The sequence below is a fragment of the Neophocaena asiaeorientalis genome, unplaced genomic scaffold, assembly GCF_003031525.2.
Source record: "Neophocaena asiaeorientalis asiaeorientalis breed wild unplaced genomic scaffold, Neophocaena_asiaeorientalis_V1.1 scaffold30, whole genome shotgun sequence".
Taxonomy (NCBI): domain Eukaryota; kingdom Metazoa; phylum Chordata; class Mammalia; order Artiodactyla; family Phocoenidae; genus Neophocaena; species Neophocaena asiaeorientalis.
Genome location: NW_020174923.1, coordinates 14,098,464 through 14,111,826, shown reverse-complemented (window position 1 = coordinate 14,111,826; position 13,363 = coordinate 14,098,464). Strand labels below are relative to the sequence as shown.

The window sequence follows — 13,363 nt, the reverse complement described above, 5'->3', positions numbered from 1 at the left end:
AAAAAAAAAAAAGAATCTGCCCGCCAATGCAGGGGACACAGGTTCGAGCCCTGGTCCGGGAAGATCCCACATGCCACGGAGAAACTAAGCCCGTGCACCACAACTACTGAGCCTGTGCTCTAGAGCCCGCAAGCCACAACTACTGAAGCCCGCGCACCTAGAGCCCGTGCTCCACAACGAGAGAAGCCACCGCAATGAAAAGCCCGCGTGCCGCAACGCGGAGTGGCCCCCCTTTGCCCCAACTAGAGAAAGCCCCTGTGCAGTCAAAAATAAATTTATAGAAAAAAATTTTTTTCCAATAAATTTTCAACTATGAAAAAATACAGAAGAGCAGATGTGTGTGACTGTGGTCAAGACCCAGTGGGAGGTAATGAGTTGGAAGAGATGCCTCCCTCCCTCCTCATTTTATAGAACCCACCTGTCCACAACAGCCCTTATCCACTCAAGGGCCACGTACATTCCTGAGGAACACTGACACGTCCACCCCGCAGCAGCTGCACTGAGGCCAAGGGAATTTTAGTGGGGACTTGTGAGGAAACTGACGTCTGATGGGATAGCAGTGGGGGTGGGGCCAAGTCTTATAACCTGATGAGGGCGGAGCCAAGACCAACCCCCAGGTCTCCTATTAAGGGTGTTTTCCATGAGGTTTGCAGTACAGAGAACCGCCCAGGCTGGCCTCTGGCTGACACAAATGCAGCAGAAACACGGTAAAATGGCCCCTGAGATCCAGGACTTAACTCAGATTTGAAGGGCAAACGTGGAGTCAAAGGTGGGCAGAGGATTAGGGTTGGCGCCAAGGGACCTGGGGAGTGACTCTTAGAAGGGACTGAGTCCGCACCCACCACAGACATGTTCCAGAGCCTGGGTCTGGAGTGACCAAGGTATAGACAAATGACCATCCCTTCCAAACGCCAGGACGCTGAGACTCTGAATGTTATGACTGGAAAGCAACTTAAGATCATTCATTCAACCACCCGATCTGACAGATTAAAACAGCTGAACGTAGTCAAGTTCACAGGGACACAAAGTAGAACGGTCGTTGTTGCCAGGGGCTGGGTCTGGGGAATTATCATTTAATGGGTAAGGAGTATCAGTTTGGAAAGATGAAAAAGTTCTGGAGATGGATGGTGGTGATGATCATAAAACAATGTGATTGTACTCAGTGTTACTGAAATGTACATGTAAAAATGGTTAAAATGGCAAGTGTTATGTGTTGGGTTGGCCAAGAAGTTCGCTTGGGTTTTTCCATGTTACGAAAACCCGAATGAACTTTTCGGCCAACCCAATATATTTTACCACAGGTTTAAAAAAAAAATGCTGAGCTCAGAGCCTAAAGCCAAGATTGCAAAGACCTGGTGCCTCCCATGGCCTACCAGATCCCCTGACACCCTCTCCAGCCCCGCCTGGGGTTGCTCCTTGGAGGCAGGCCTGCCTGTTGCCCTTTTGCTTATCTAGAGGAGCAGTTTTCCTTTGCATCACTCAGGGGAACAAGGGGTCTAAGAGCCAGAACTACGCCCTGTGAGCCATTTCCCAAAATAGCCAGCCCTGAAGTGCTGCTCGTTGGAAGGTGATGGGGAACTGAGAAACTGGGGAAGTTTCTCAGTTGGGGAAGAACAAAAACCTAAGAAGGAAAAGTCAGATAAGACTCAGCCCTGCGCTCAGCAGGCTCCCAGACCAGCCCAGAGACCCTCACGGGGCCTCTTTTTATTGTGGGTCACACCCTCCCCTCAACACACATACAGACATACACACACACACACACACACACAGTGTTTCTGGGTTATCTCTGCCGGCCAATCTAGAGCAATCCCTCCAGGATTGCTGGGGAGTAAGAAAGACTCTACCGCTTCAAACGAGAAGCACGGCAGAACTCAGAGTGGTACAGTCAGAAGGGAACTCAGAGCATCTAGAAAATGGTTCTGAAAGTGTGTCCCCAGAACAGTAGCAGCAGCATGTGGGAATCTGTTAGAAATGCAAATTCTCAGCTCACTTAGACCTACTGAATCAGAGGTGGGGCCAGTCTACCTGTATTGTAACCAACCTGGAGAACCCCTGATCCAGATTCGAGCCCATGCCCCTCATTCCACAGAGAAGGTGACAGAGGTCCCGAGAGGCTCCACGACTCACCCAGGCTCACCCAGACCATACCAGGCTGTTACTCTTAATTTCTAAAGTAGACAGAGTTGCATCCTCTAATTAAGCTGATGAAAGGGGAAACCAGTTGGTTTGGCAACACAGAGGAAACATGAGGCTTGTGAAGTGCGTCACTCTGCAGCCAGGCTCCCCACACTCAGTCCCTGCTCTGCCACCACTGGCCTTGGGACCAGGACAAGCTATTTCACCTCTGCCCATTTCCCCATCTGTAGAGCAGGAATAATAATAGAGCCTCCCTCAACCCTATGATGGTTTTGAGTGGCTGACAGAGGAAAAAAAAGAAAAGGAAAGAGGAATCAACCAAGGCCTGCAGCCTCCTCCCCTTGGGCAGCAGCTGAGTGGGAAACGCTCAAAAACAGAAACTCCCTTGGCTTCCAGGACACTGGCTTTTGCAGCAGCGATGTGGTTTTGGCTATAAGACCCAGGGCTCCCTCTACCTACCTGGCAGGAGCTGGTTGCCAGATGAAAGACCAGATTATAGAGAGACCCAAGCCCCAACTGACACCTAATGGCCCAGATAGCACAGTGGGAATGCCCTGGCCTGGGAGTCCGGAGCTGGCTCTAGTCTTGCCCTGGGCCAGGCACTAGGGCTCAAGTTCCTCATGCATTTTTCAGCTAAAATGGATTGAATGCTCACTGTACGGTAGGGGTGATACACTGACTGCATGCTTGGAGTAAATGGCACCATCTCCCCTGGCGCCATCTCGCCCCCTTTTCTCATTTAATCGCATCTCCATTTAACAGTTGAAGAAACTGAATCATCACAGAGAGGTCAGGCCTCTTGGTCAAAGTCGCACAGTTGTTAAGTGGCAGCACCAGGACAGGGGCTCAGATATCCCCCAGCAAAACAGGGCTCTTTACCACCTCAAATCCCTACCGGGTTGGGTTCTATGGTGCCTGTGGTCTGTTCCAGCCTGAGGCCAGTGGGAGCAGTCAGGTTCCAACAGCCGGGAACTGAGGACTCAGGAGGCATCTAGAACCAGCCTGGGGACACTGAGAGAACCCACTTGAACAGCTACCCTGAAGCAGAGTAGAAAACCAGAATATGCCACCCCAAAACATGCCACTTTGGTATAAGAGTTATTTTGAGCTAGAGGCAAATGAGAATCAACGGATGCAGAAGGAAGGCTTCTGGGAGCTTCCTTCACCCCACTCCACTGAGTTACTCTCACTGCTTTTTTCTTGTTAATCTGTCTTTTTTCAGGCTAATTTGCAGGGTCCCTAACACAAGCCTTTGGAATCCACACTGGGCGTGGCCTTCACCAACTGTATGGGACCTCTAGGGGTGGCCTCAGGTGGCCACAGCCCGCCCCCCGCCCCTCCCCAGCCTCCTGTAGCCGGGGTTCCCTGTGGCCTCCACACTTCACCAGCTTCCCTTCCCCAAAAGCAATGGCAGTTCAATGATCAGGAGCATGGAATCCAGCTCCGGGGTGGGCCAGTTCTGGTGTACTAACCCTAACCGTGGGGAACTGTTTTAAGTAAGCCCTCTATGCCTCAGTATCCTCATCTGAAAAATGGGATTTACTGTGGAGGATTGAAAGAGATAATGTAATATAGACCACTTAGCACAAACAGCAAGTGCTTAATAAACGTGAGTTTTTGCATAACCAAAGCGACTGAAAGCGAACCATCTCAGGGACCACCACGAGGAAAGCAAAGGGGGCATTTTTACACAATTACCCATCAGGACCAACCTTGAACCTGATCTGAGCTTCAGCTTTCTGTTACACTGGAAGAACAGAGGAAGCCTGTTTCTAAATTTGCGTTTTGCTAGCTCTGAATAGACTGAGAATGCAAAATGAGATACTGAAGCCAAGAATTCCCCAGGAAATGGTTTTCAAATTATCATTCAGTCAGTGTCAAGTTCTCCATGGGGCTGAGTTTCTGCTCTACCCATGAAAATACCACTTTTAAAAAGATTAATTAAGGGGTGATTCCTAGTTCAGGTAACAAGTAGGCTCTTCAGGTAAGACAGTGCTTCTCTAATATTGGCAGCATCAGAAATATGTGGGACCAGGACTTCCCTGGTGGCTCAATGGATAAGACTCCGTGCTCCCAATGCAGGGGGTCCGGGTTCGATCCCTGGTCAGGGAACGAGATCCCACATGTGTGCCACAACTAAGAAGTTCGGATGCCACAACTAAGGAGCCCACGTGCTGCAACTAAGGAGCCCACAGGCTGCAACTAAGACCTGGCACAACCAAAATAAATAAATAAATATTAAAGAAAGAAAAAGAAATACGTGGGACCTTGTTGGGAGTTCAGATTCTGGAGATTCTGACCCTGTGAGTCTGGTTTGGGCCTGAGATCGTTGCTACCTGTCTGTGGACCACCCTTGGGGTAGCCAGGCTTTATCAAAGTTTTCCAGCCTGTTTTAATAATTCCCTTTCAAAGAATCCACTTAAGTAGAGGTTTGTTGTACAAAGCAAGATATCTGCATAGTGACTATTTTCCCCTGGAATGTTTATGCTCTTTGGGTTGTGACTTATTTTCAGAATTTAAAAGTAGTCTTTGTGTAAAAACAGACTCAGATACAGGGAACAAACTGTTAGTGCCAGAAGGGAGGAGGATGGGGGATGGGCGAAATAGGTGTAGGGAATTAGGAGGTAACAAACCTACAGTTATATAAAAAGATAAGTCATGGGGATATAATATATCACATAAGGTATATGGCTAATAATATTGTAATAACTCTGTATGGGGACAGATGGTTACTAGACTTATCGTGGTGATCATTTCACAATGTATGCAAACGCCAAACCACTATGTAGAACACTTGAAGCTTACATAATATTGTACATCGACTTAATTTCAATTAAAAAAAAAGATAAAAAAATAAAAGTGGTCTTTGTGGATTTCATTTCATGAGAATAGACTAGAATAATTACACAAAAAATGAGATTGCTGGGAGCATCCCCAGTTCCGTGTCTGTTCAGTCCCAGGGAATCTCTCCATGAGGAAGCAGTGGAAATGGGAAATGAAGTGGGGTCTGGGCTGAAATCAAAGGAAGCGGAAGTAGATCCACACACCCTTCCCCAAAGTTGGCGTGCTCACAGAAAGGCTGAAGCTACTGAACATCTTCAAAGCAAAGCACCGACTTTGCCTAAGACCTTCGGGAGCCCCAGTGCACCAGGGCCCAGGTGAGGAGCAGGTGGGGCCCCTGGCTGGCACCTGAGAACAGGCAGGGCCACGCTGCTTCTCTTGGGGTCAGGAGTGCCCGGGACACTGCTGGGGTGCCAGGACACGCTCTGGTCCACTTGGCCATCAGTTGGGTGTGAAGGTATAAGGTTCTGTTTGCCTGGCATGCAGCCAGCACTCAATAAGTGTTCATCAACTAAATAAATAGTACACGTCACCTGTGGCCACTTTTTAAGGGTGGTGGGGAAGACAGGGTTAATAACTCTGGCACCCTTTCTGGCCGCCTTGGCTCCTTCTTTCCCCTGCCCACTCCCAAGACCCCGTGGATGAGTTTGCGGGAAGTGCCCTCCCCCCAACCCCTGGCTGGGGGAGCTAAGGGGCCCTCACTCACCGGGGTCAGCTTTCCGGATTTCACTGTACACCGTCTCCGTGCCCTTTGTTCCCAGACCTGGAAAGGGACCAAGCACAGGTCAACAACTGCCTCTGGGCACCAGGTCAGCTCACTGCTGAAGCAGGAAAATGTCGGAGGCTCCCAGGCAAGGCTGTACGCCACTACCCACCCCACGAGTGCCCATCTCCAGGAGCCCCTGGAATCCCTGTCACTACTGAGCCCGGGCCATTTCCCGGTTTTAGAAGATCATGGTCCCTCCAGCATCACTCTCAGCCTGGAAGTATGAGGCCAACAGGCCACTGTGGGACCCCTGGACCTAGCGGGCACAGGTAGAGGTACCACCAGCACAGACCTGTAGCCTCCAGCTCAGTGGCCCCATCCCTCTTCCTCTGCCACTGTGTCCCTCTGTCCAGCTGCTCTGCCAGCCCCTCTCAGGAGGCTGGGTTAGGGTCTCCCAATTACCCAAGGTCAGGGTTAGAGCCTGGGTATCATCTGTGACTCTAAGGATAAGCTGGGACCCAGTTACAACTCTAGACAACTGGGCTGGTTGATTTCAAATGTCAGCAAGCCGGGCCTCACTGCAGATTGATTGAATTGGTCCAGGGTGGGCCCTGGTGTTGGTGTTTTTAAGAGTTTCCCAGGGGATTTTAATATGCAGACAGGGTTCAGATCCTCTGGTCTGGACCCTTTCTGAACAGCAGACAAGATGACCCACTTAGGGTGTGGATTACACCCAGAGGAGACTCAGTGGTTTGAGAGACAAAGAGCCCCTGTACAGCCATCTGTTTAAGCTGACGTACACACACAGGTTATGTATACACAAACGTACACACGCTCATGGTGCATCTACGTGCACTTACACACACAGACCCTCAGGGGATGCAGCCCGCCACTTCCCTCTCACCTGCACAAAGGACCAGGAAGCCTTATTGTAGAAAGGTGCCTGATGCCGTGTGGCCAGCATTCTCTCTCTATAAATCGGGAAACGGAACCCTAGACTGGGTGATGCTTCCTGCCGCCATGGTCAGTGCCACGTGGATGCCGTTTTCCTCAGTGGCAGATGGCCAGGGCACGTACACGGATTCTAACTACACCAAGATACCCTCGACTCACCAGGCTTCCCTCTCTCAGGCCCTGGTCCTGCACACACTCCTCCACTGTCTGCACGGCCCTTTTGCTTTGCCCCGTTCCTCCTCATCCTCCAAGCCCCAGGACAAGCTTCGCTCCTGCACTGGGGTGCACATACCCTCACACACCTACACACTCCCTGACACACTCCTCCCTTCCCTGTGCCCTGGGCAGTTACGTGGGCGCCCCCGGCACACTGACACGACTCGCCCCCACAAGCGTCTCCCCTGGCGGGCCCCACGCCCTCTAGGGCAGCGCCCAGGTCTTGTGCTCCTCCCGATCCCAGACTTTGCACAGCTGCCTGGGGCACCTGTAAAGCTTGATGGGACAGTGAAGACAACAGTCAACGTCCCTGCGGGTGTCTCTGTCTCAGACTCCCAACCTTCAGGAGGCTCTTGGCATGATCAGCCTGATCCCTGAGGTTTTAGGTCTTAGGATTAAAATCACGGTCATTCGTCACACACTAAGTGGTCGTGGTTCTTATGTCATGATCTAAATGGCAGGAGGAAGCTTGGGTGGCAGTTCAGATAGACAGCTGTACTTGGGGCACTAGGGTTGCCAGGACCTTGCAGAAGGCATCGTAGCGACTCCGCCCAGGGCACCGAATAGCAGTTGGTACTCAGCAGAGTGGCTGAGATACCAGGCACCCCCTGCTGGGACACCTGCCTTTCTCTAAGAGGACAGCAGAGATGCCCTCACCACTCTCCACTCTCCATGGCACCAGATCTGAAGGTGTAGAGGGAAGCTCCAGCAACTCCCCTATCTACTGGGGGTTCTACCGCATCACTAAGGGACTCTGCTCAATGTCAGACATGGGCAAGTCACTCGTTCACCATGGTCCTAACACCTATTGTGTGCTGGGCACTGTGGAAGAGGAAAAGGTGACCGGGGACCTGGTTCCAGATTTCGGAAGCTCGGGGCCCTGGGGCGGATGGTATGCAAACAATGCTGTGACAAACGCTCTAGGACACTGCATACCAGGAGCACTGGGGGCCCTGCCAGCTCATCCTCCTTCACAGTGGGAGCTGGGGGCGTTGGGAGGGAATGGAGGGGAGGGAATGGAGGGGAGGGACTGCGCGGCCAAGCCTGGGGCCCTGGACACCCTTGGGAACTCCACCGCCCCCAGGCACATAAGGGGTGGCGGGTAGACCTCTGGTCACCTTGGGGACGCTCTGACACCCTCTGGACCCAAGGAGTTGCACTCAACTCCCTTTCACCTCATAACTCTGTGTATCAGCCAGGGCAGCAGGATGGTTTCACTTCTTGGTTGAGTTGCCAGATTTGCAGCTGGCCCAGCAGTTTCCCCCACTGCCCTCCTGGCTCCGCCCGGCCAGGGGGACGGGGTTTGCAGCTCACTGAGAGTGCCCCTCCTCCCGCTGCTCCGAGGCAGCAGCTGCCTGCTAATGACTAAACCAGGCCAGCAGGCTGTTTGTCTCTGCTGTCAGGGATGTTTCCGGATGGGCTTTGTTTTGGCTTCTGTTTTTCTCTGTTAACAGAGAAAGAGATGGCTTCAACGTCATGGGGTTTTCCCAGCAATTAGTCTCAGAGCAAACATGCAGCAGACCAGGATTTAACGAGTTCCTTCCCACCCCTCCTCCACCTCCAAGTGACCACTTGGTCAGCTGCCAGCCACGGTTAGAGCTGGACATGGTCCCCACTCCTTCCTCCATCCCATCTGTAGAGGAGGGAGGCCTTGAGGACAGGGAACTGGGTTGGCCAAGACCAGGTCAAGTTGACTCACCACTGGCCTTGAACCCACAAAGTCTGGCCCTCACCTAGTAATGCCCCACTCCCCACCCATGAGAAAACAGGGGGATGGCATCCTGGGCCAGGCCGCTCTCCCCCACTGTCCCTCAGCTGCCAAGGAGGCTGGGTCCAGAAAACAACTTGAATCCTCTAGAAACTCTCCATTTCCATCCGAGTGACTTTCAGTCCAGCTCTGCCGAGGCCCCTGCAGCTCACTCAGCACCTTTGTGCAGACTGGGGAAAGGTGACCAGGCTGGTTACAACCCTGCAGGTACAGAGCTTGGCAAAGGAAAGCACCCCTGCTTCGCCCGCTCCCAGGGGTTCCCTTTTCCCTTCAACCGCTCCCCACCTTCAAGCAAGAAAAAGAAAACCAGACGCTGCTAACGTGGAAACATCCCCAAAGGAATGGAAAACGGATGCTTTTCCAAGGACAAAACCTTGCTTCCTTCTTCCTGCTTCAGTTTCCTTCAATCCAAAGCCTTCCAGGCCTCACATACAGCCCTCATAACTCCACCTTGCCTGGGCCCAGCCGGCAGCAGGGTAAGGGTGGGGCCCGGCCCTCTGGGACAGGTATCAGAACCGAGAGGCCAGAACCCAGGGCAATCGCTCTCTGCTTCAGCACAGTGCGGCATGGAGGGCAGTGGGGTTTCCCACACACATTCAGCCCTGCCCTCTTGCTGTGGTTCCCCTTTCCTTCCAAGTCTGAAGCCCCCTTAGGAGGAAGTAAGCTGTTACCTGTGGGACGGCACCCACGATGCATGGTGATGGAGGGGCTCAGGCTGGACCAGGGAAGGCCGGCGAGGAGCGCCCTAAAGTCCCATTGGCCAGAGCCCGCCCACACTTGGTTCTGAGCACCAAGACCCCTGCGCTGTCTCCTCCTGGGCTCTCAAATTTAACCCAGCCGAACCAGGCTCCCCATGAGCCTGTGCCTCCCCAGCGCAGGCATCACAACCATCCATGTGGTTGTTTGGTCAAGAAACATGTAGTCATTCTGTCTCTCCCATCCTGGCCACGAATTTTTCATCCAGTACTGCGGTCTGTCTGTAACATCTATCCAGAATCTATCCACTGCCAGCACTTTGGCTCCACCCTCATCCCCTCTTGCCCGGTTTCCACTTTTGTTCCCTTTAATCCGTCCTCCACACCAGCCACAAGGATCGTTTTTAAAAGAAGGAAGCTGGAACTTGTCACTTTGCTGCTTAAAGGCTTCCAAAGGCCCCCAGTCCACTGAGACTAGAACAAAAAGAGAACCCCAGTGGCCCTGCAGTCCCTGGGCCCCGCCTGGTCCTCCCAGCTTCATCTGCCTCCACTCCCTCTCGCCCTCTCTGCAGACATTTAAGGACCAGAAAGAGTCATTTAAGGATCCTTTAAGGTCTCCTTTCAGGTCTTTAAATGAGCCAAGCTCTAGGCCACCACCCACTGTCCTGCCTCCCCTCACACAGGCCTTCTGGGACCACCCAGCCAGAAAAGGCATCACCTTTCAGGCCTTCCACCACACCCTACTCTTCCTGCAAACTCTGACTCTAACCTGATACTATCTGCTCATCGGTTCCTTGTTTTCCTGACTCCCTCAGGGGCTACACCTCCACGACAAGGGGACCACATATGTACCTTTGTTGCTTGCACTGGGGCTGGTCCATCATGGGCCCATAATTTGCTAACCCAACAAGCAAATCACTTTACCATGAAGTAAAGAGAAAGAGAACTTCAGGCCGGCCGTGGCCCCCACCCCTGCCCCGTCCAGTCTAGACTTGCAACTGGGACGCCCTGTGTAGTGGTGCAGATCAGGCAGTACCAACTGCAGGGGCCATGCTGACTGCAGACTATGGGCATGGTGGCCCTGTTGTGCAGCACCCAGCCCCAGGGGCTACAGGGGACAGCCCTGCCTGGAAGGTTCCACGGACACATCTGCGGACATGGTACCTAGAACCGTGCTAAGCAAGGGAAGAAGGAAGGAACCCCAAACTCCTTCCAGATCATGGAGCAAGAGGTGACAAGAGAACGCCATCACCACGTGGCTCTGGCTGAGGCTACACAGGCATGGTCTGCAAAGCAGCCCCGGGCCTGCAAGGCTGAGTGGATGCAGCTTGGCCTCAGCCTCAGCAGGAAGGGGGATGCACAGCAACAGCCCTAACGAGCTTTCCAGCAGGGCAGGAAGGCTCGGGTGGCTGCTTCCTTTGTGTGGCAGCCTCTGGGGGAACTAAGGAGGTTTAGGAGGATGTGCCTGTTTTTTTTTTGTGGTGCCCGAAGCAGCTGAGATTGACGTTCTAGTGCTTGCTGTGGACTGACCCACCCTGAGTCAGTCTCCCCAGTGCAGGACCAGGGCTAGGGGCCTTCTCCAGGGCAGTGTGCCCAAGAGAACCACACAATAAAAACAAAGCCTGAAGCATAATGATGGTGCCACTGTTTACATGCAGAGGGAGTCTGTGCTTTCAAAAGCCTTTACTCAATTGTCCCTTTAAATAGCCAAGCCCTTTCATCCCCTTGCACATTTCATTTATACAAGCTCAGTCTGCAAGCAACTTTTTAAGGAAGGTGCTAGATTGGGGCAAGGGGGCTACCTCTGAAAGGATGCCCAAACACCCAGGAGTGAGGCTGTCTGCTAAAAGTCTCTCAACAGACCCATTTCTTAGTACTTAGTAATTGCTCAATAAAACGCAGCCATCATTACTGGTATGATAAATAATAATTAATGAAATTTTACACCTCCAAACCTGGGTGGGTGTCACTGCTCCCGCCTTGGGCATGTCCAGCCCGTCTGTCTGCTGACCACCTCCCTTCTGAGTGATGAGGGTGACTAGATTCTTGTCCGGGGGCCACAGCACAGCCCACCCTGGCATCTACACCCAAGCAGACAATAAAACATGGGGAATCCCTTGAGTGATGGTGTTACCTCTGTGAGGCTCAGGGGCGGTCACTTCCACTTCAGTGTACTCCACGTCCAAGGTCAGAGGCTCTGCTCGAAAGAACCACAGCAGCCTGCGATTAGACAGAGTCTCCTTGGGGGGTCTCAGACCACAGTAGAGATTTCTATTCAAGTGATCGAAGAAGTCTGTATTTTAACAGGGAAGCTGGATGCAGGCTTAACTCCATTCTAAGTGGGTGAGAAAACTCAGGCTGGGAGAGGTAATGAGGAGGCCTGCACTCCCGGGATGTGGAAGGACCCTCCGGCTCAGGTCCCGTTGTTACCACAGTGTGAGGACTTGTAAAGTTCATTAGATACAGAAAACAGCCGGCATCGGCCACAGCAGTTAACTGTAGAAGACTTCTCCATGGCCACAGGCACAGAACACTTTCTCCAACATGGAAAGGATCTCAGGAAATGGGGAACGGGGTCCCCAGCCTCAAACTGCTTTGAGAGTATGAGGCATACACATAGGAAATCAAGTTACACCCAGAATGGAACTTCCTGATTCAGAATGGGCTACGAAATAAGTCAGGAGGATCTCCCTTCTCTTGGATAGTAGAGGCACAGGTGTTTTTTAATACAGCATTACTGCAAATCATCGTGTTGTACACTTTAAACTTACACAATGTTATATGTCAAGTATATCTCAATAAAGCTGGCAAAGAAAGTGTTAAGAGGCTGGGGTGGGAAGAAGTACGCAGGGTACTTTAAAGGTAGTGGAAATGTTCTTTTTTTTTAAAGGATGATGAGTATGCAGTTATTTATTGAATTGCTATTGTTTATATTTTATACATAACTTATAAATATTACTTTGTATCTACTAAATGTTTAATAAAAATGAAAAATACATGAGAAAAAACAAAAAAATGAAAAATACACTACAAAAAATAAAATAAAATAGCACTGCTGCTTATCTTTAAGACAAGTAACAAGAGACACTAGACAGCATCTTTGGAGAAAGCAATAGCCATCTCCATTTAAGAGAGATGAGGAAATATCCACAGGTCTTAACAGCTTTTGTTCTTTTCCTAGGGGTCTTTTATATAAAAGCAAAGGTTTCTAATTTTTAAAAAGTTAGATAGATAATTACCTTTATTTTCATTTAATGGCTTCATTGCATGGTTTCCAACATCTTCATTGTAACCTAGTTGAAAAATAACAGGATGAGTGACAGTGGAATTCCTAGTTTTCTACATAAATTTTAGAAAACTCAGTGCCACTAACAAAAGGAGTCAAGCCCAAATTCTTCAGTGTAGTTGGCAACCAGCAGTGTAGCTGGGGTCCGAATACCCTCCTGTTGGCCCTAGGCCCCATCCAACCCACTGCCTGGTCTCTTTCTAAAACCGGTATGATGCCCACCATCGCATGGGAGGGACATGGCTATTTATGAGTTGTTCAAAATTCAGAATTGTTCACTAGAAGCAAGCTCAGAAGAAATTAAGCTTAATTCTAGAAGGGGTGAGCCAGTGACCACAAACATGAAGGATACTAGTGGACCAGTATCATTCAGCTGGAGAATTGGATCCATGAGAACATGATTTAAAGATATTGCAATATCTCCAGGCTGCCACCTGGGCAGGAGCAAAAATTTTTTGATCTTTTTTATCAAGATGTTCTTTATTAAAAAGACTTCTTTCAAGTGTTACAAACACTACTCCTGAAGAACACATGGTTTTCCATTCCATTCCATTACGTATTTACAAATTACTATTGTGATTACTAACATACATTTATAAACTGAAATAATCCATGCAGAGAAAATATAATAAGAACTGGAGTATTTCCTGCACTTTGGAAATTTGGGAGGAAATTCTATTTTAATATAAGTCTTTATCAGCATTTAATTAAGAATATCATATCTTTGTTCTTATGTACAAATACAAATTACCAACAGAACC

General features: G+C 50.5%; 1 protein-coding gene across 7 annotated transcripts in view; it reads right to left on the bottom strand.

Annotated features, from left to right (window-relative positions):
* Positions 1–13,363, bottom strand: part of PECAM1 (platelet and endothelial cell adhesion molecule 1) — a 100,122-nt gene that overhangs the window by 10,371 nt on the left and 76,388 nt on the right. For all 7 annotated transcript variants that reach the window (XM_024760728.1, XM_024760726.1, XM_024760727.1 and 4 more), the window contains 3 exons: positions 12,556–12,609; positions 11,451–11,513; positions 5,684–5,740 (listed from right to left, as the gene is read on the bottom strand). In XM_024760728.1, the coding sequence (XP_024616496.1) occupies positions 5,684–5,740; positions 11,451–11,513; positions 12,556–12,609 (174 nt within the window). The remainder of the gene's footprint in view (positions 1–5,683; positions 5,741–11,450; positions 11,514–12,555; positions 12,610–13,363) is intronic.